Source organism: Choloepus didactylus, chromosome 3 (assembly GCF_015220235.1).
Source record: "Choloepus didactylus isolate mChoDid1 chromosome 3, mChoDid1.pri, whole genome shotgun sequence".
In the NCBI taxonomy this organism is placed as follows: Eukaryota; Metazoa; Chordata; class Mammalia; order Pilosa; family Megalonychidae; genus Choloepus; species Choloepus didactylus.
The window spans coordinates 133,803,133-133,825,787 of NC_051309.1; the positions used below are offsets into that span (position 1 = coordinate 133,803,133).

The 22,655-nt window shown below is 34.3% G+C and overlaps 1 protein-coding gene across 1 annotated transcript in view; it reads left to right on the forward strand.

Moving 5' to 3' along the window:
• ADAD1 (adenosine deaminase domain containing 1) overlaps positions 1 to 20,869 on the forward strand; it is a 60,454-nt gene extending 39,585 nt beyond the window's left edge. The window contains exons 11-13 of the mRNA XM_037829051.1: positions 6,290 to 6,527; positions 12,142 to 12,274; positions 20,756 to 20,869. Coding sequence (XP_037684979.1) covers positions 6,290 to 6,527; positions 12,142 to 12,274; positions 20,756 to 20,869 — 485 coding nt within the window. The remainder of the gene's footprint in view (positions 1 to 6,289; positions 6,528 to 12,141; positions 12,275 to 20,755) is intronic.
• Positions 20,870 to 22,655: the final 1,786 nt, after the last annotated feature.

Below are 22,655 nucleotides of genomic sequence, written 5' to 3' on the forward strand. Positions count from 1 at the left end.
TGTGGGTTTTTTGTATATTACCTTTGTCATGTTCAGGAAGTTCCCTTTAATTCCTGTCCTTTGAAGTGTTTTCACCAAGAAAGGATGCTGAAATTTGTCAGCTGCCTTTTCTGCATCAATTGAGCTGATCATGTGGTTTTTTCCCCTTTGCTTTATTGATGTGGTATATTACATTATTTGATTTTCTTGTGGTGAAACATCCTTGCACACCTGAATAAATCCCACTTGGTCATGGTATATAATAGTTTTAATATGCTGCTGGATTCAATTTGAAAGTATTTTGTTGAGAATTTTTGCATCTATATTCATCAGAGATTGGTCTGTAATTTTCTTGTAGTATCTTTGTCAGACTTTGGCATTAAGGTGATGTTGGCTTCATAGAATGAATTGGGTAGCTTTCCCTCCTCTTCAGTTTTTTTGAAGAGTTTGAGCAGGATTGGTTCTAATTCTTTCTTGAATGCTTGGTAGAAGTCACATGTGAAACCTTCTGGTCCTGGACTTTTCTTTTTGGGAGGTTTTGATGACTAATTCAGTCTCTTTTCTTGTGATTGGTTTATTGAGGTCATCTATTTCTTTTTGAGTCAATATTGGTTGTTCATGCTTTCTGGGAAGTTGTCCATTTTATCTGCATTGTCTAGCTTAAGATTGCTCATAGTATCTTCTCACTATCTCTTTTATGTCTATGGGGTCATTACTATGTCCCCTCTTCCATTTCTGATTTTATTTGCATACTCTCTCTTTCTTTTCTTTGTCCACTTAGATAATGGTCCATCAATTTCATTGATTTATTGGCCCTTTTATTAATACATAATGTCCTTCTTTGCCTCTTTTAACTGTTTTAGATTTGAAGTCTAAATTCTCTGTTATTGATATAGCTACCCCACTCTTTCTGGTTGTTGTTTGTGTGAAATATCTTTTACCAGCCTTTTGCTTTCAACTTCTTTTTGTCCTTGGGTCTAAAGTAGGTTTCTTGAAGAGAGCATATATATGGGTACTGTTTTTTAATCCATTTTTCCAGTCTATGTCTTTTCATTGGGGAGTTTAATTCATTAACATTTAATATTATTGCTGTATAGGCAGTATTTTCGTCTACCATTTTGTCTTTTGGATGTTAAATATGTCGTATCATTTTTTTCTCTCTCTCCATTTACTCTCACTGATAGTCTTCATTTCTACACTCTTCTCCAAACCTTTCTGTCCTGTCTTTTCTTGCCTGCCTGTAGTGCTCACTTTAGTATTTCTTGTAGAACAGGTCTCTTGTTCACAAACTCAGTGTCTGTCTGTAAATATTTTAAATTCTCCCTCATTTTTGAAGTACAGTTTTGCCAGATATAGAATTCTTGGTTGGCAGTTTTTCTCTTTTAGTAGCTTAAGTGTATCATACCGCTGCGTTCTCACCTCCATGGTTTCTGCTGAGAAATCCACACAGTCTTACTGAGCTTCCTTTGTATATGATGGATTGCTTTTCTCTTGCTGCTTTCAGAATTCTCTCTTTATCTTTTACATTTGACAATCTGTTTATTAAGTGTCTTGGAGTAGGTCTATTGGGATCTATACTGTTTGTGGTACACTGCACTTCTTGGATCTGTAATTTTATGTCTTTTGTAAGAGATGGGAAATTTTCAATTATTATTTCCTCCATTATGCTTTATGTCCCTTTCCCATTCTCTTCTTCTGGGATACCCATGACACTTATATTTCTGCACTTCATAATGTCATTCATTTCCCTGAGACCCTGGCTCATATTTTTCCATTCTTTTCCCTATGTATTCTTTTACATGTCGGATTTCAGAGGTTTTGTCCTCTAATTCAGTAATCCTTTTTTCTGCTTCTTCAAATCTGCTGTTGTAAATCTCCATTGTGTTTTTCATCTCTTCTGTTGTGCCTTTCATTCCCATAAGTTCTGCCAATTGTTTTTTACAAACAGTCAAGCTCTTCCTTATGTTTGTCCAGTGTCTTTTTGATATCCTTCATCTCTTTTGCTATATCTTCCCTCAATTTGTTGGTTGATATTTTAATTGATTTAGCATGTTTGTTTAACATCTTCAATTAGTTGTTTCAACTCCTGTATCTCATTTGAATTGTTAGTTTGTTCATTTGGACCATATCTTCATTTTTTTCTAGTGTGACTCATAATTTTTTGTTAGTGTCTAGGCATCTGGTTTCCTTGCTTAGTTTATTCTAGACGTCATTTTCACTGTTTTACCTCAGGTTTTCTTGTTGTTTGTCTTTGTTCTCTATCTGTTCTTTGGTGTTCCATTCAACTTATTGTAGACCTCTGGCATAGTTTCTGTTTAACTGATCAGAGTTTTTCAGCTCTTGTTATTCTGGTTCTTGCCTTGCCTGTATGGAAACTTTTTTTTTTTTTCTCCAAGGATACGGTTGACCCCAGTCATATTTTCCCAGAATAGACAGGTCCAAGTCTCTGGAGGAGGGTGTTATCACCATCAAGTTTCCCTGGGGATGAGACTCAGAAGGTTGTCAGAGTTTGCTATGAGGCATCCAGACTCTGTGTGACACAAGCAGGTGGCACTCGTCAGCCTGCTGCTTCCTGCTGGCATAAAAAGGTGTGGTGCCTTTAATTCTCAGCAGACCCTGTCCTTGCCAGGGTAGTGGTTGAGCCAGAGGAAAGTTTAAGCTGTTTTTGTTTGTTTCTTTTTTCCTACTCCTGGGGTCTAAATTCTCTGAAGGAGGGCCACAACTTAAGTTACCTTCCCCCATTCCCATCCCCTATTTTCTTGGGTCAGATTCATCCTTTAGGGAATTATCTCTTTCACTTGACTACTTACTTTATCTTGCAGACATATCTTAACTCCACCCTTACCTGGGTCAGTGCTGACAACTGAAAATACCTGAGGCTTTCTCTAATGAGCTACTTAAAATAATTTAAAATGAGATTAAACAATTTTAAAAAAAAGGGAAAAGAAAAAGAAATCGATATCTGCTTTTCAGAGCCAGTCCTCAGCCTCCCCCCCGCAGGGTTCACCAGTCAAGAGCCAGAGTTGGTACCCAGCTGTATGTGCCCTTTTCTTGGGGCACAGCCCTTTTCCAGTATTCTGAGGTTAGCCAACTCTGAAAGCCTCTGTTTTATTTATTTTATTTCATTTATTTTATTGTATTTTATTTTTTGTTTTATTTTATTTTTTTATTTTATTTTATTTTATTTATTTTATTTTATTTTATTTTTTATTTTATTTTATTTTATTTTATATATATATCTATTTTTTTCCCCTCAGCCCCACCTCTTCCCTGCTGGGAGAGACCTCAGGGTTCCTTTCCTGCTTGCTCCTGGTTTATCTTTGCTCATAGCTTATATTCAGTAGTCCACATTTACTAATGAAAACCACTGTTGGAGCTTGGTTGAGCTACTTTCCCCTGTTCCTAGTAGAGACTGCTTCTTTTACCCACAGGAAAGTGTTCCAATTCAGTTGCCATGCCAGTGGGGGAAGGGCACCCACAGCAGATGGGGGTTTTACTTACCGTTCTGTGCTGTGGTCTTTTCCCTTCCACCCATACTGGTGAACAATGTGTTTCCAGCCACAGATGTCCCCCAAACAGTTGTTCCAGACAGTTCCTGGCTATTTAATAGCTGCTTTAGAGGACTAACTAAATTCCACACTTCCTTATGCCGCCGTCTTGCCCTGTACCCTGTCATTACATTTTATGCCCTTATCTTTTTGGTTCTGTACGAAGTAAGGATTGGAGCTACAAAACAAAAATACAGTTGTATTGGTATTTATATTTAACCACATCATTACCCTTACCCAGAGAGCTTTATTTCTTCATGAGGCATTGATTGGTTGTCTATTGTTCTCTCCTTTCAACCTGCAGAACTTTATCATCTTTTGTGTCAGTCTGGTGGTGACAAACTCCTTCAGCTTTTGTTTATCTGGGATTGTCTTACTCTCTCCCTCACTTTTGAAAGGCAGTTTTGCCAGAGATAGAAATCTTGGTTGGAAATTTTTTGCTTTCATTACTTTAATTATATTATTCCACTGCCTTCTTGACTTCATGGTTTCTGATGAGAAATTGGCACTTAGTCTTACTTAGGCTTCATGGTATATGACACATTATTTCTCTCTTGCAGCTTTCAGAAGTCTCTTACCTGTATTTGACAGTTTGATTATAACACGGCATGTTACATATATATTTGAGTTTATCCTGTTGTAGTTAGTTGAGCATCTTGGATATAGATATTCATGTCTTTTGTTAAATTTGGGAAGTTTTCACCCGTTTTTTCTTCAAATATTCTCCTGCTGTGAGTCCCAAAATGCATATTGGTATGCTTGGTGGTATCCCACAGGTTCCTCAGGCTTTTCACTTTTCTTTATTTCTTCTTTCTGCTCTCAGACTGAATGATTTTAATGTCTTATATTCAAGTTCTCTGATTCTTTCTTCTGCCAGCTCCAATATTCTGTTGAATCCCTCTAGGGAATTTTTCATTTTTGTTACTGTGTTCTTCAGCCCTGTTTGGTACCTTTTTGTTATTTCCATCTCTCTCTATTGATATTCTATTTATGTTCACCCAGTTTATTCCTGATTTTCTTTACTTTTTGTCCATGTTTTCCTTTAGCTCTTTGAACATCTTTAGGACCAGTTTTTTAAGAGTCTTTTGTATGGTATGTCCTAAGTCTGGCTTCCTTATCAATGATTTCTAATTCTTTAAACTTTTCCTTTGTCTGGGCCATGATTTCCTGTTTCTTTGTATGTTTTATAATCTTTGTTGAAACCTGGACATTTTGATACTTTAGTGTTTCCTTGCTAGAATTTAGACTCTGAAGTGTCTATTCCTTAAACTTGTCTCCAGCTAATGTTATGACCGAACTTGACTTGAATGCCAGAAGGGAAAAAAGAAAGGAAGAAAAGAAAACCCCTTTCCCAGTCTTTGCTGATTAACCTGTGAGAGTGCTGTCTTTAAATTCTCTTTCAGTGAATTTAAAGAGTAGCTCCTCAGGCTTACACCAAATTGTGCCAGACATACATACTCCCAGTATGTGCACAAGGGTTACTCTGCTGCCTCCAGAACTAGGACCAGGGACCTGCACTTGGAGCACAGCCTGGCTCCATGCTGAGTCAGTGAGGGAATGGGCTAGGGGCTGCCAGGGCAACAGGAGATTCTATCGCTTTTGACTAGCTTTTTACCTGATTCAGCACTTGATTGGTTTCTGCAAGCCTTTACCTGTTTTCTGAGCTTCAAGAAAGACGTTTCTGCCATTTCTTGTTGAATGTTCAAAGCTTCTGTCTACATTTTCTTTTGAATCCAACTCTTTTGTTCATGGTAGATACAATGCCTATTCCTCATACCTTATTTCTTCCCAACTTTTTTCTTTGTCCCTGAGTATATTTTTAATTTCACTAACCTGCATTTTTCAGTATATCTTATAAACACTCAAGTAAAATGAGGGCTTAGAGAAAGGAGGTTAAAAGTAAAGTCGTTTCCTTGTTAGATTGTTTTCTAGAGCCCAAGTAGTCATGAGTGTAAGTTCTAGTAATCATTTTAACAATTCCAGTGATATGGAAACAAAATTTATTTGTGATATGTCTGGTGCTTATAAAAATTCTCTTGTGTGAGAACCTCTAACCTCCTACGGAGAAAGGATATCTACGTGCCTTTTTATTATTTTGTATATAGGAAGGACTACTTCCTAACTTCTAAGCTTTATAGCTGCTTTACTTTATATTTATAACATTGCATCTTTTCTGTGATTTCTTCTTTAACAGTTTATGATAACTGAGAGTGAAAGCTTTTGACATTGACCATAATTTTAACCAGAAATGGCCATTCTGTAAATTACTTTGTTTTGTGAAACTGGAAGCTGTGCTACAGGAACATTTGTAATTTGTGGCCTTCAGATGTGGCAAAAATAACTCACTTTCACTAACCATTTCTAAGTCAGATTTTTCTTCTGCATTTTCTATAATTTCACATTGTAATCAGAGGGAATCAAGATAGAATGAGCCAATTCTCCCTGGTAGAACTCTGTAAAAAGTACCAATTTTTTGGGGGGTGGGGGGGAGGTCAGTTCTTGTTCTTTGTTTTTATTCACTCTCCATCATTCTCTACAGAAGATTATTTTTTTGAATGAAATTTTGCCTGACATTAACTTGTGCGAGGTATGGCAAAGAATATGGAAGTAGCTGCTGAGAGAGTAGAAGTAGGAGGATATTGCAAGATTAATGATAAAGAAATGGGCTTTAGGCCATTTCCCATTATTTATTTATCAATTGGTATAGTCTTTTTCTTTAGATATAGAACTGGAGTCTTTTTTTGTTTGTTTTTACTTTCTAGGTGATGGGAATTGCAGTGATGCTAGAGGACTAGAAATAGCTGTAAAGCAACGTGTTGATGATGTTTTCACTTCAAAACTTCCCATGTTTTACTTAGTCAACAGACCTCACATTAGTTTAGTACCTTCTGCATTTCCACTTCAAATGAACTTGGAATATAAATCCCTGAGTCTCAATTGGGCACAAGGGGACATTTCTTTGGAGATTGTGGATGGCCTAAGTGGAAAGATCACTGAAAGGTTAGAATTACTAATTTCTTTTAAAATCATATTTTATTTAAGCAAAAGAAGACAATTTGCTTAATTGTCTAACTTTTTTAACTCTCATTTATTGAATTCTGAATAGTAATGATAAGTATTAATTGAGTGTGACTTTCTTGCAGGCATTAGACAATTTTTTTTTTCTGATGTGAAAATATGCTTGGAGAAGTTAACCAACTTAATAATGTTATGTAATGAATTGTGGAGCCACCTTTTAAACCCAGGCAGTCTGGCTCCAGGACTTGTGATTCTCCAGTTGTTGTTAGGTGACCATTAATATTAGAGTCATATAATGTGATAGTTAAAACAATTCAGTTTTTCCTACTGAATCTGAATTTCTGGATCTGGGTCTTAGGAATCTGTATTTTTCACATACTTTCCCAAATATTTCCTGTTTCCTATGTACACTGAAGTGTGAGAACCATTGCACCATTATACTGCCTTCTCATTTAGTTCTTATGATAACCTTTTGTGGGATAGTTGGTATAGATAAAGAAAATTAGATTCAAGCTAGCTTCATGCCTCCTAGATGTTTCTTTGTAATAGCCCTACTATTGATTATTGATTCATGCTAGAACCCTTCTTTTAGTGAATGTGAGCATCCACTGGAATGAGATAAGAAATGATGTTACGAGTTTAAATGTTTAAAATTGCTTTTTTTGTGTGAAGAATGTATTTAAATTAAGGACACGCAAATGTTTCTTTTATGAATTTAATCAAGCATAATACTGATTATTTCAACTAGGATGAGTTATGCTATTTAAGATTCAGATCAGCATAAATGTTTCAAGGTTAATAACAAATTCGACTGCACAAGGCTGAAATACACAAATGTTTAATCTCAGGTAAAAGAAACCTGAAGGTAGGCAGCCCAGGTCTGCTTTGTCATATTCTAAAGTGTCCTGGGAAACTGAAGTTTCTAACTAGCTTGCTGTTCTACTATCTTAGATCATGGCTTGAATCCTCAAAGTCACTTCTTGTTCTTTGATAGCTCCTGGAACACCAGTCTACATGTCAGATTAGGAGAAGGAAGAAAAGCAGAAAGACAAAGAAGGATTTCTTCCACTAACCTTCCTGGAAATCCTACATAACACATTGGCTTAAATCTCATTAGCATGAACTTAGTTACATAGCTTCAGATACGGTTGGTAAATGTAGTCTTTTATTCCAGGTGGCAATATTCCCAGCCAGAAATTAGGGTTCTGAACTGTAACTCTGAATATAACTCTATTAAATCAGCATTTTTCTTTTCATTTCATGGAAATCATCCAACAGCAACAAAGATAATAATAAAAAAAAAATACCCAACATCTCCATTTTCAGCAAAACTAGCACAGATGTAATCCACAGACTTCAGAATATAATAAGGGATTCCAAAAGCAGCTGAAATGCCATAGAGCTTCCCAAAAGGAAATGAAAAAAAATAAAGAGTATCAAGAGAGCCTCTCTATATCAGATTCAGAAAGCACCAAAAACATTACTCTTTTTGAAGGTTATGGCCTGAAATGCAAAAGCATCATCCCTTGTTTGCTGCAATGGCTATGGAAACTGGGAAAGGTGACAGCGGGAACCCTTCATGATCTAGTTTTTGAAAGATGTGGAGCAGTCAGGGTTACCCGATGACTCATAAACCATCATTTGCAGGAATCAGTCTGTTTCTGTGGCAACAGAGGAGCAGTTTGGTTGTAAAAACCAGCTACTCTTCAAGACTTCTTTAGCCCTTCTGTCAGGAACCTCATGGAAATATCTGATCCAAGAAAATCCAGCTCATTCATATTGATGAATAGCATAAGTAGAACCGGCAGAACACTAAGACAAAGGAAGAAAAGGATAAGGACTCCAGCAAAACTTACTAATAGACAAGAACATTCTCCAGAAAACTTGTGCCATGTAGCAGGTAGAGAGCTTAAGAGGAAATATACTGATTTTATCAGTGTTCTAGGAAGGAACTAATGAATATTTTCTAAAGAAATAAGTGAATACATATTTTATAATGAGTTAAAATAGAAAGATGACCATTAAAACTAAAATAGAGGTATTTCTAAATCCAGAAGAACTGCATCCACATACACATACACTTTTAATAGAAGACAAGTTGGTCTTCTATTAAAGATATTTAAAAAACCATTTATTGAAAACAGTAACATGTAAAATAATAGCAGAACAAAAAAGAAATACACCTGTCACTATTAATAAATGTTATATGAGCTTAAGTCATTTATTTTGGCCCAGTGTATGCCAAGTGATTAGAAAAAAAAAAAGCAGAAGTTGTGATCATACTTTACAAGGTAGAATTTAGCCCCCAAAGCATTATATAAGATAAAGGACACCTTAGCAATATAAAGAGTATAATTCACATTGAAGATGATTAACTATTGTTCCTAGTAAGGCAAGGGCTTGTGTAATAAGACATTCTTCCACCAAACTACGATCGGTGTGACAGGCCAAAAATCAACTCGGACAAGTCCAGCTTGGTAAGTAAGATGGAGCATTTATTGAAGGCTCATGTGGTCCTTGTCCTCGGCAGCAGGAGGAGAGACAGCAGTTCCCTACTATGATGGTCTGCATTGATCATTGATCATTGCTGAAGGCAAGGCATAGACAAAGCACAGAGCCAAGAGAGTGCATGCACATGATTGCTAACAAAGTTGACTGTTCCTTAATGTTTGTCCCTCTGTACACAACTTCCCATGAAGTTAACCTTGGGGAAAGATAATGAAGGCACAGAGCTGAGAGAGTGTGTGCAGGAATGTGCATAATTGCTGACAAAGTTGGAAGAGTTGGGGGATTTTGGAAAATGCAAAAACATTACTGTGTTACAACTATGAATATCAGTGCAGCAATATGTTGCAGCAGTATGTCAATAGCCTCAACATTAATAAAGCAGAAATTACAGAAGGAATGAAGAGAAACAGAAACACACCAGTAGCACAGATTATAATTCAAATGGACAAAACAAGCAAGAATATAGCAGTTTTAAATAACAGGTAGGTTTGATTGATTTACTCTGCACCAGAAAAATATAAAATACACCTACTTTTCAAGAACCTATACAATATTAACAAAAACTGACTATATGTTAGTCCACAAACTATCAAATTCCAAAAAAAAAACAAAAAACAAAAAACAAAATCTCTAATGATGATGTAACCTGTAAATAAACTCAACACACTAGAAGCTTCTTTACATGGGAAAAAAGAAGGCTCAAAGGGGAAATATAAACTGAAATGACAAAATATTGAGAAAACAAGGATATTAAAAGCACTACATGTAAAAACTTGTAAGATACATAATTAAAGCAGGGCTGAGAGTACAAGTCAAAACCTTAAATATTTATATCAATAAAAATAAAAGTAAATTAAGTAGAATGAAGGAATTACTAAAACTATAAATATAAATTAAAGAGCTAGAAAATAGAAAGAGGTAGAATTTAATTGTAAAAAGTTGATTCTCTGAAAAAATATCACTAACCAATCTCTTATAAATTAATAAATGATGAGGGAGTAATAGCTTAGAAACAGAATATTAAAAGAATCATAAGAAACTACTCAACCATACAAATAAATTTGAAAACCTAGATGACATGGAAAAAATTCTATGAAAATATCATTTCTAAAACTGGGGCAGAAGAGAGAAAGAATCTAAACAAATTGATTTTTTATAAAGAAAGTTGTCAAGAAGGTACCCTAACTCTTCCTCAAAGGAAGCACCATTCTGAGGTGGTTTCATAGAGGAATTTTTAATATATTTGAATAGCAAACACTTCCAACACTAACTAAAAAGATGGAATGTATCAAATATTTTTATGTAGCAAGTGTATCGTTGATACCTATACCTGATAAAAGATTGCTGCCTCCCCAGAAGTTGTAGAACAAGATCACTTATATCCAAACAAAATTCCAAATAAAAATGAGGAAACAGGATCTAATACCACATTAAAATAATATGCTTTATACAACAAAGCCAATTGGCTTATTTTCTAGAAATGCAAGAATAGTAACATAAGATAAATAATAGCAGATTAGAAACTCTTATTAATGTAATTTTTCATATTGTTCTAGGGAGAATTACCATATATTCACCTCTATAAATTCTAAGAGGACATTTAATAAAATTCCACAACTATTCTAAATAAAGATAATAAAAAAGGAATATTTAGATATTTTAGTAATAGGATAAAATATATCTTTATTTGTCTAAAATATAATAATAATGAAATCTCAGAGGCATTACCACTAACATCCAAAGTAAGGCATGATTCTTTACTGTCATTATTTAACATTGAGCTGGAAATGCTAATTAATACATTTGAACAAGAGGAAGAATTGAGAGATATAAAGCACTGAAAAGGAGGTAAAACTACCACTCTTTGCAAATGATATCAGTTTATACCTGAAAAGCCCAGAGAACTATCTAAAGGACTACCAAAACAAAGGATAATTCCCTGATATATCAGGGTAGAAAATTCAACTATAAAGATGAAGAGATTTCATACACAGAAGTGTATGTTAACTATTGTAGAACAACAGTCATTTGTTATTGTTCACAAGTCCTTAGGTCAGCTAGGCAGTTCTGGATTTGGTTGGATCCATGCACCTGGGATCATCTGTGAGTCACCTGCAGGTCAGCTTGACTCATCTTAAAGAGACGACTGAGCACTGGCCCATGTGTTCTCTCACCTTCTTATAGGCTAGTCCCAGCTTGCTCGGATGGAGAGGTAGGGGTCCCATGAGAATTCAGAGCATGAGACCTCTTAAGGCCTAGACTCATAACTGACACATCGACACTTCTGTATTTTCTTCACCAAAACAAGTCACAAGGCTAGCCCAAATTCAAGGAGGGAGGAAATCAGCCACACCTCTCGATGGGAGGATCCAAAAGGTTGCGTTGCAAAGAGCTGTGGATACAGGGAAGAATGATGGATAATGGCAATTTTTGTAATCTGTCACAACAAGAAACAACAATTAAGATATAATAAAGAAATATTACAGTAGCAAAAAAGGTTCATGATCTGTGAACCCACTTTTATTAGAAACATAGAAATATACAAATGTGTGCGCACACATATATATGAGGAGTTGGGGTGGGTATGTATATAACCTTTTTATTGAGATAAAATTTACATATTGTGAAATGTAGTATACAAATCTGTGGGTTTTGATATATGTATATATCTGCAGTTATCACCACAGTGAAAATGAAGACATTTCCATCATGTCGGAAAGTATTTTTGTCCCCTTCCATTTAATTTTTACTAGAATCACTGTTTTGATTTTATATCACTGCTAGATTAATTTTGCTTCAGAAAATAGTGGTTTCAAACATCGTTCTTCTGCTTCAATTTCTAATGCAATACTATAATGCTTTAAATTGAAATTGTATAAAAGAAAGTATCTTCAGAAAGTAATTAAATATTAGGAGTAATTTTTATGTAAAAAATTCTGTTTCAGTAATGTCTTGCACTGTATGTGCTTTGAACATAATTTGGGATCCATAAATATTGTAGAATATCTGTTAATTTTGTCCCTGAAATTAATTGTCAATTTAAATCTTTAATAATAATTAATGAATATTTTATTTTCTTCTGTTTTAGTTCCCCGTTTAAAAGTGGTGTGTCAATGGCAAGTCGGCTTTGCAAGGCTGCAATGTTAAGTCGATTTAACCTGCTTGCCAAAGAAGCTAAAAAAGCAGATTTACTTGAAGCTAGTACATATCATACAGCTAAGGTAAGTCCTTAAGGGAATAAAGTTGATCATGTAAATAAAACCAGAATGATAGCCATAATGTGGTAATTTCATGATGATGATACATAGCAAGTTTGTTGAATAATTTCTGAATACAAACTATTACCATGGAATGGTAAATTACTTTTGAAATGAATATGCCAGAAATTGAGTGTGTAAATAAGTATTGCCACTTAAAGTAATCACCTCAGTAGGATATGTATTTTTTTGACAATATTGCTCAAAACTTTTCTGTCATACCCAGAGAAATAAAATGATAATGAAATTTCTTCTTTAGATGAACTCAATTTGTGCTTCTTATGGAATGTAAATATTTTACTAATACTGCATTATGTAAGATAGCCATATAAATTAATTTTCCTGTCTTGAAGTTTTGAAATACCTAAAATATCAGTATCTTATTTGGTCCTGATTAAGTAGGTGGTATAAATAGTCTTTTTCTATCTTTAGAAATATTTATTCCTTTTTTCTATTTTAAATATAATGTATATTTAAGTAGACAATTCTGAAAAATTTTTAAATTCAGAGGGAAAATACTACTTGTAATCCTACCTACCATTCAAAGATGACAGTCTTAATCTTTTAGTGTAAGCATGTTATTTCAGTCTCTTCATGTATGTATATGTGTACATGTATACATTTTTCTAAAATATCAAGATTGTATATTGTTTTTAATCTTTTTTCACTTGACATAATATGACATGAATCCAATTCTGTGTTGCTGTTATTAAATAATAATAAATATAAATTTTCTATAAACCTAATTTCAGCAATGATATAGGATGAAAGTCTCTTAATTTCACCAGCATTCTACTGCTCAAAGTGTATATTCCCAATCTATAAAGCAATTGTATTAACCACGAGTACTTGGGTTGGGGTACACACATTTTTAAATATAAAAGCTTATTATTAGAAGATTTCTGGTTTGGGCAGCACAAGGAGTTTGCAAATCCTCTATGTAAAACAAATATAAAATTGGATGTAATTGTCAGAAATAAGGATTTCATAACTCTCGAAATTGACCGAAGGCAGAAAACACATTGAAACATGTGTCTTGTTGTAATACTGGTAGAGCTTTGGATAAGAATAGTGGAATCTGTGGTGGCCTTGTTCAGGATTGTTCTGTTCTCTCTCCCTTCTACCTGCCAGTTTGGCAAGAACTATAGTTAATACCAGATTGAGGCTGCCACCAAAATTGGTAGCTTTGCTGCTAGAGGGTGGGGACTTGATTTAGGGCAGGGGATGAAAATCTGTGACTTTGTCATCAAAAAGTGCTGAACTTGGTAGAAAACATAAGGGGAAAACCAGCAACTTTGATGGCCCAAGGTTGCATCCTGGTTAGGGTAAGCAGTTGACTAACCAGAAACTTGACAGGGGGATTTTTGAGAGCCATGGAAGGACTGAAGTAAATTCTCACATGTTTCTGACTGACAGAAACTATGCCCATGTTCATGGCAGACCCAAGGGAGCCCAGCAAAGAGTGAAAGCCAAGGAATACTTGGAAAGGACTGCAGTGTTTAAATACCTTCCCACCTCACACACAGATTGATCAACAGAAAGGGGAAGGTTTTTATGGACTTGAGGTGTTTGAACATGACCTTTGCTGAAGTCGTTGGTTTATCACTAAGCTAGGCAAACTCAGGGGTAACCACTAGGAAGCCAGGGTAAAACATGAAAATAAGATTAAAAATCTAAGAAGAGACATCAGCATCTGTACACCATGGGAAAGAGAGATTTCATAATTTAAGTCGAGATGAGCTAACTTAAAAATAAAATACCTTAGAAAAATAGAATCCAGGATTGCTACAATATATTATATAAAAGATAGTTTTCAAACAAAAATTATGGGATAAATAAGGAAACAGGAAAGTATGACACATACTCAGGAAAAATAGTACTTAATAGAAACTGATTCTGAAGGGTCGAAATGTTGAAATGGCTCAATAGCACATTTGAGATGGCAGAATTATCAGTGAACTTGAAGATATATCAATAGAAAATATTCTATCGAAGAACAGAGAAAAATGATTGAAGAAAAATGAACACAGCTGCAGAAATCTGTTGGTCAGTAGTCATTTCAGCATACTTGCAAGAGGAATCCTAGAAGGAGAGGAGACAAAGGGGCAGGGTAAATACTTGAAGAAATAATGGCTGAAAAATTCCTAAATTTGATGAAAGCCATTAATTAACAGTTCCAAAAAACTCAATGAACTCCAAGAAAGAAAAAAATAATAAAAAAAGTTCCACACCTAGGCACATAATAGTCAAATTGGTTAGACCAAAAACAAAGAGAAAATCTTGAAAGCAGCTAGAGAAAAACGGGTTATCACCTATAAGGAGAAAAACACATTGAAAGGCTGACTTCTCATTAGAAACAGTGGAGGCCAACCCCAAATAGCCAAAGTGACCTTGAAAAAGAAGAACAAAGTTGAAGGATTCATGCATCCTGATTTCAAAACTTTTACAAATCTTCAATATTCAGGACAGTGTTTTGCTGGCATATAGATCAGTAGAATAGAATTGAGAGCCCAGAAGTAAAACCGCATTTTATTTCTCCGTCTATAGTCAATTGATATTTGACAAAGATGCCAAGATAATTTGATGAAGGAAAAGAGTCTTTTCAACAAATGGTGCTGGGACAACTGGATATCCACATGCAAAAGAATAGCATTCATATGTAAAAGCTAAAACTATCTCTTGAAGAAAACAGAAAATATTTCAGTTCTTAAGTTAGTGAAAGATTTCTTAGATGTGACACCAAGAACACAGGCCATTAAAGGAAAACATGATAATTTGGACTTCATAAAAATTTAAAACTTTTGCTTTTCCTAAGTCATCCTTAAGAAAATGAAAAGCTACAAACAGGCAGAAAATATTTGCAAATCATGTATCTGATAAGGGACTTGTATCCAGAATATTTGAGCTGTTACAACTCAACAATAAAAACAGAAATAACACAATTTTAAAATGAGCAAAGGATTTGAAGAAACATTTCTCCAAAATGATATACAGATGGCCCATAAGTACATGAAAAGATGCTCAATGTCATTAGGGAAATGAAAAATCAAAAGCACAGTGATATACCACTTCCCACCCACTATGTTATAGGTATGATAAGAAAGACAAACAATATTTTGTCTTGGCAAGGTATAGCAAAATTGGAACCCACATGCAGTAGTTGTGGGAATGTAAAATGTCACAGCCTCTTAGAAAAAGTTTGGTCATTCCTCAAAAATTAAACATAGAGTTATATAACCCAGCAATTCCATCCTTAGGTATATACACAAGAAAACTGAAAACATATGTCTACACAAAAACTGTTATATGAATGAATATAACAGTCAAAAAATGGGGAAAATCTTTTTATCAGTTAACGAATGGATAAATAAAATGTGGTATACTGATACAGTGGAATGTTACTAGGCTATTAGAAAGAACAAAGTACTGATACATGCTACAACATAGATAAACCTTGAGAGCATTGTTAAGTGAACGACTCTTGTATTAGTCAGGGTTCTCAAGGGAACAGACCAAAGGAGATATCTGTAAATAGTATCAGATTTTATGAAGCTGTCTCACACGAACTGTGGGGATGCATGAGTCCAAATTCTGTAGGACAGGCTGCAAGCTGGCACTCGGATGAAGGTCTTCGATAAATTCCCCAGGAGAGTTTAGCTGGGCAAAATAGAGAAGAAAGTTCTCTCTTCTGTCGGCTGAAGCTATCACCTCCTACTTAAAGCCTTTCACTGATTAGATTAAAGACTTCCGCTTGGCTGACTGCAGATGTAATTAGCCACAGATGCAATTGATGTCCTGATAATTTCAGTCCAGGAAATGTCCTCGCAACAACAGATAGGCAAGTGCTTGCTTGCCCAGGCAGCTGGGCACCATCCCTTGGCCAAGTTGACATGTGAACCTAACCACCACAACGCTAGACACAAAAGGCCACATATGTGATTATATTTATGTGAAATGTACAGTATAGATAAATCCATAGAGACAAAGATTAGTGGTTTCCAGGGACTGGGAGGAGGGAGAAAAGGGAATGATTGCTAAAAGGTATGAAGTTCTTTTTGGGGAGATGAAAAAGTTCTCATTACATTTAGTGTGATGATTGCACAACGTTGTAAATATACTAAAAACCATTGAATTGTATACTCTAAAAGGATGGATTTTATGGTACGTAAATTCCAATTCAGTAACAGAAGGCACTGGGATGACCTATTGAAAGTGCCAAAAGGAAGAAAGAAAACTGGTAACTAAAAATTCTGTATCCAGCAGAATAATTTTTCAAAAATTAAAGCAAAGTCAAGTCATTCCCAGATAAATAAAAGTTGAGAAAATCTGTGGTCAGCAGAACTTCCTTAAAAGGAATTCAAAAGGAAGTCTCAAGGCTCACAAGAAATTATACCAGATGATAATAAATCCACAGAAAGGAATGAAGAACATAGAAAATAGTAAATTTGTGGATAGATGTAAAAGATTCTGTATGCCTATGTTTTTTTCTGTTATTTTCCTTAAAAAAATACAAAGTTGTTGAAAAACATTTTAATGCTGTGTGTTGAGTTTATAATTTATAAGATCTGATATATATGACAATAATATGACAAAGGCCAGGGGGAAGAAATGGATCTATTTTGGAGTGAAGTTGCTTTATTTTGCTGGAATTCAGTCAGTCTGAATCTGAAGTAGAACATCATAAACTCAACGTAATCCCTAAAGTAATGATGAAGAAAGGAACTGAAAAAACTAGGACTAAAATATCAGTAGAATATTTTTAAAACTAGAAAGCAGTAGAGAAAGAAATTTTTAAAAGACATGAGATACGAAAAATAGGAAAATATCAGACATATATACAACCATATCATTAATTACAGTTTGAATATACTGCAGACTCCACTCAAAAGACAGAGAATGTCAGCTGGGTAGAAAAGCAAGATCCTACTATATGCTGTCTACAAGAGACACATTTTAGATTCAAAGACACAGATAGATTGAAAATAAAAGGATAAAAATAGATACGTCATACAAACAGTAACCATCTGAGAGCTGGAATGTTTATATTAATATAAAACAAGTAAACATTCAGATGGAAAATATATTAGCAAAAAGAGGTATATTAGATAATGATAAAAAGGTGAATAAATTAGAAAGATATATTTATATGTGTATAAACTCACACATACACGCACATATATATAGAGTCTCAAATACAGAAGACAACTCAATAAATTTAGTTGAAGATTTTAATATTCCTTTGTTAGTAATTGATAGTACAACTGGACAGAAAATCAGGACAAATATAGAGAACTTGAACAACATTATCAACCAACTAAACCCAACTCACCTATTTAGAACACTCCACACAACAGCAGAATGCACATTCTTTTCAAGTGCACATGAAACATTTGCCAGTGTAGACAATTTGCTAGACCATAAAACAAGTCTCGGTAAGTGTAAAATGATTAATCCATATGAAGTTTTGTTCTAACCACTATGGAATTTAATTAGAAATCAACAACAGAATGAAACTTGGGAAATCACCTTATGTCTGGAAAGTAAACAAAATACCTTTAAATAACCCAAGGGTCAAAGAAGATATTATAAGGGAAATTAGGAAATACCTTAAATTAAATGAAAATGAAAATGCAACATATTAAAATTTATGGGATGCAAATAAAGTGCTAAGAGAAAAAAATTGTAGCTTTAAATTTTTATATTAGAAAGGAAGAGAGTCCTAAAATCAATTTCAGAGATTAGAGCACCATGGAAAGACTGAGAGAAGTTCTCAAAAAGTGGTGTTTCTATCTCAAGAAACTAGAAAAAGAAGAGTAAATCCTAACAAAAATAAATAGAATGAAGGAAGTAATATAGATCAAGGCAGAAATAATTGAAGTAGGAAATAGAAAAATCAGAAAATCAATGAAATCAAATGTTGGCTCACTAAAAAAAAATGAAAATTGATAAATCTTTTAACTAGACTGGGCAAGAAAAAATGAGAGATGGCACAAATTACGAAAATCTGGAATGAAAGAGATGTCATCACTACAGACCCCAAGAAACTAAAATAATTATAAGGTAATATTATAAGCAACCTTTACCAACAAATAAGATGTTTTAGGTGAAATGGACAAATTCCTAGAGAGACATAAATTACAAAAACTGAATCATGAAGAAATAGAAAATCCGAATAGAAATAAATCAAGTAAAGAAATGAATTAGCAGTTAACATTCTTCTTATAATGGAAAGTGCTTCAGTTTGCTAAAGCTGCCGAAATGTAATATACCAGAAATGGACTGGCTTTTAACAGTGGGGATTTTTTAGCTTACAGATTTACAGTTCTAAAGCTGTGAAAATGTACAATTAAGGCTTCACAAGGAAGATACCTTCTCTGAAGAAGGGGTACTAGCATCTGAGGTTCCTCTTTCAGATAGCAAGGCACATGGCCAGCGTCTGCTGGTCCTTTGCTCCTGGATTTTGTTGCTTTCAGCTCCTGGCTCCAGTGGCCTCCTCTCTGAGCTTCTGTGGGTCCTCTCCTAGCATCTCCAGGGCTTTTCTCTCTCTACTCTCCTCTTTATCCTCTCACAAACGACTCCAGGAAAAGGATTAATACCCACCAGGAATTGGATGGGTCACATCTCAATTGAAATAACCTAACCAAAAGGTGCCACCTACAACAGGTCTGCACCCACAGGAATGGATTAAAAGAACATGGCCTTTTCTGGGGTACATAACAGCTTCAGAGCACCACAGAAAACCCAGGTGCAGATGACTTCACTGGTGATTTCTATCAAACATATAAGGAAAAAATAAAACAAATCCCACAGAAACTATTTCATAAAGTAGAGGAGAAGAGAACACATCTAAACTCATTTTATGAGATCATTATAACCATGATACCAAAACTAGGCAAAAGCATCACAAGAAATGAAAACTGCAAACCAATAACTCATGAATATGGATGTGTATATCTAACAAAATATTGACAAACCAAATCAAGTATTATATAAAAAGGGATCATATACCATGACAGAGCATTTTTATCACAGGAATGCAAGGTTGATTTAACATCAGAAAATCATTCAGTGTAATACACTATATGAATAGAACAAAGCTTGAAAAAACACATAATCATCTTAAAAGAGGTATAGAAAGCATTGACAAAATCCAGTATTCATTCACATAGAAAGTGGACTTCCTCATCCTGATAACGGGCATTGATGAAAAACCTATTGATGGCACTGTACTTGATGATGAAAGATTAAATGCTTCCCCTCTAGTATTGGCAAGAATGTCTGCTCTCACCACTTCTATCCAATATCAATCTGGAGATCCTAGCCAGTGTTGTAAGGCAAGAGAAAGAAGAGTGAGAATGTTGCAGGGATACATCTTCCCCTATATTACTTTTGAATTATAATTATCTAGTGAAAATGTTAATTTTCAACTCATTATTGATTGAGTCCATCTGCCTTCCCTCCCTTCCTCCTTCCCTCCCTCTCTGCCTCTCTTCCTCTCTCCCTCCCTTCCTTCCTTCCTTCCTTTCCTTTCTTCTCTCCCTTCTTCCCTTCTTCTGTCCCTTCCTCACTCCTTCCCTCCTTCCTTCCTTCCCTCCATTCTTCTTTCTCTCCTTTCTTCCTTTTGCCAAAAACTCACATCCACACACAGACTCATATGAATGTTTATGACAGCATTATTCATAATAGCCCAAAATTGGGCTATCAGTTGGTGAATGCATAAACAAAATGTGATGTAGCCATACGATGAAAGACTAATCAGAAGTTAAAAGGAGCAAACTACTGATACACAAAACATGAGTGAACCTGAAAACATTATACCAACTTAAAGAAGTCCCATATCAAAGAATACATCCTGTTAATCCATTTATATGAAAATTCTAGAAAAAGCAAAACACTAGAGAAAGAAGGTAGATTAGTGTTTGCCTGTGACTGAGGCTGGGAACACAGATTGCATATGGTCACAGTGGAACTGTTGGAGGTTGGTTGAAGTGTTTTAAAACTGGGTTGTAGTGATGTTTCCATACCTGTATAAATTTACTAAAAATGTCCAAACTGAACACTTCATTGGGTGATTGTTTCTTTTAAGTTCAACTATATGTTTGTTTATAAAAGAATAGAAGGAAATACACCAAAATATTAATGGTGGTTATCTACAGTTTGGGGATTATAGGTGATTTTTTAAATTTCCTTCTTTATATTTTCTCTTTTTCAAATTTTCTGTTCTGTGTATCATTACTGTTTTAATTTAAAATTTGATAATAAAAAATAAGAATTGCCTGTAGAAGTATAGGGAAGGAAATTTTTAAGCTTCAAAAATAATTTTCAGGAAAAAATGGGAATTCAAAAGTGTTTTCATCAAATTTTAAAAAGATCAAACTGAAAAGCAAAATTAGGGCTACTTAATTCTGCCTATATTCTATAATTCAATTTTTCTTCTCTCTTTAGAGTATGTCTGGAGCCTATCAAGAAGCTAAAACTTTGTTGAAATCCTACTTAAAGCAACATGGCTATGGCTCCTGGATTGTGAAATCTCCTTGTATAGAGCAATTTAGTATGTGAATTAGACAATCCATTATCCTATTAAAAATCTTGTATTTTTTGGTGTGTTTTGACTAGTAAAAATGTTTTTAAAATACTGGTATTTTTCAGCTTTCAAAATCAGGGTCTTGCAACAGTGATGTCTAAAAATTGCTGAAAATTTGTAAATATTCATGTCAATTTACATTGAAATCATATATATTATGTACTGGAATTCTACATAATAATATTTTGCCTGAAGAGAAGCACACTTCTAAGTTCTAACTTCTAAATTGAAATTTATGAAATTACTTAAAAAACACTAAGCTGGTTGGATCTAAATTCAAGCCCTCTTTTAGCTCTTTGGTTCTATTATCTGAAACAAGCATTAAAGGAATGGGTGAATATGGTAACCGAAGTGGGAGAAAGAATGCATTCCAGTTAATAAATTACAAAAGTAGATATTAGCTGGAAAATGTTACATGTGTCTAAGGTTATAGTATAAGATAGTGTGTAGAAAAGTTGAAAGTTGAGTCTAGCAGATGTTGTAATTGGGGTAGGCAGAAGGGAGTCCTTGAAAGCTTTTATGTAGGGAAGTGTCAAACAGTAAACACAATTCCACCACATTTATTTGTTTAAATATTATTAAAGAAATTTTCAAACATACATAGATGTAGAATAGTAATGAATTCCGGATACCCAACACTCAGCTTGAACAACTAGCAAAACATGGCCAATATTATTTCATTTATATCTCCTCTAAACTGGATTATGTTAGAGCAAATATCAGATATTATTTCTTTTGAAAATAATAAGATATAATGCCTTTAATACACAATTCTATTATCACACCCTTACAAATTAATAGTAATTCTCCCATTATCTCTTAAATGCTTGTTGGACTCAGGATCAAAATTAGGTCTATATGTTGCAATTTGTTGGTATGTTCATTAAGTATCTTTTAATCCATAAATTTCCTCTCACTTGTTTCTTATAATTTAATTGTTGATAAGTTGGATCCTTTGCCTGCAAAATTTCCCACAATCTGGACTCTGCTGCTTACATCTCCTTGATATCATTTAATATGTTCCTCTGTCCTCTGAAGTTGATAGTTAAATCTAGAGGTTTGATCAGATTCAGGTTCAGTTTCCTAGCAAGAATGCTTCATAGGCCATATGGTACTGAGAAGACATGTAATATCTGGGTTGTCTTTCTTTTTGTGATGTTTACAGCCATAGATGATCATTGCCTAAATACATTACTTCATTAGGGGTTGCAGGTGATATTCAAATGCTCTCATTAGCTGGAATGCTTCTACTAAAAGACTCCCTTATAAATTGTTTGTTTGGTTACCTTGGGGTGTATTTGGTATAGAAAAGGCAGGATTGTTTCTGTTAATTTACATTTTTAAAATAATTAGTTGGTTTCCTGTCATACTTCATAGTTGACCAATGAGAACTTTTTTGTAACATTATTAATTCATGGATTTAAACATGTTTGTGATTCAGTCCATTATAATTAATATTCGTATTGACACATTGTTCTGTAGTTGGTCAGCAGGAGTCATTATTTAAACATCTTTTAATATTTTTCTTTTACATAGTTGATGTTTTGATGCTAGTTTAAGTAATGTCACTGAATATTTTATTTTCTATTTATTTGTTGATGATAAATAGACATACAGTTTATTTTCTTAAGGTTGTCCCTGCATCCAGTGATCTTGCTAAATTAATTTTAATAGTTTTATCTCTAGAGCATTTTGGATTTTTTTCATATATAATCATGTCATATGATGATAAAGGTGGTTATCTTATGATCCCTATCTTCT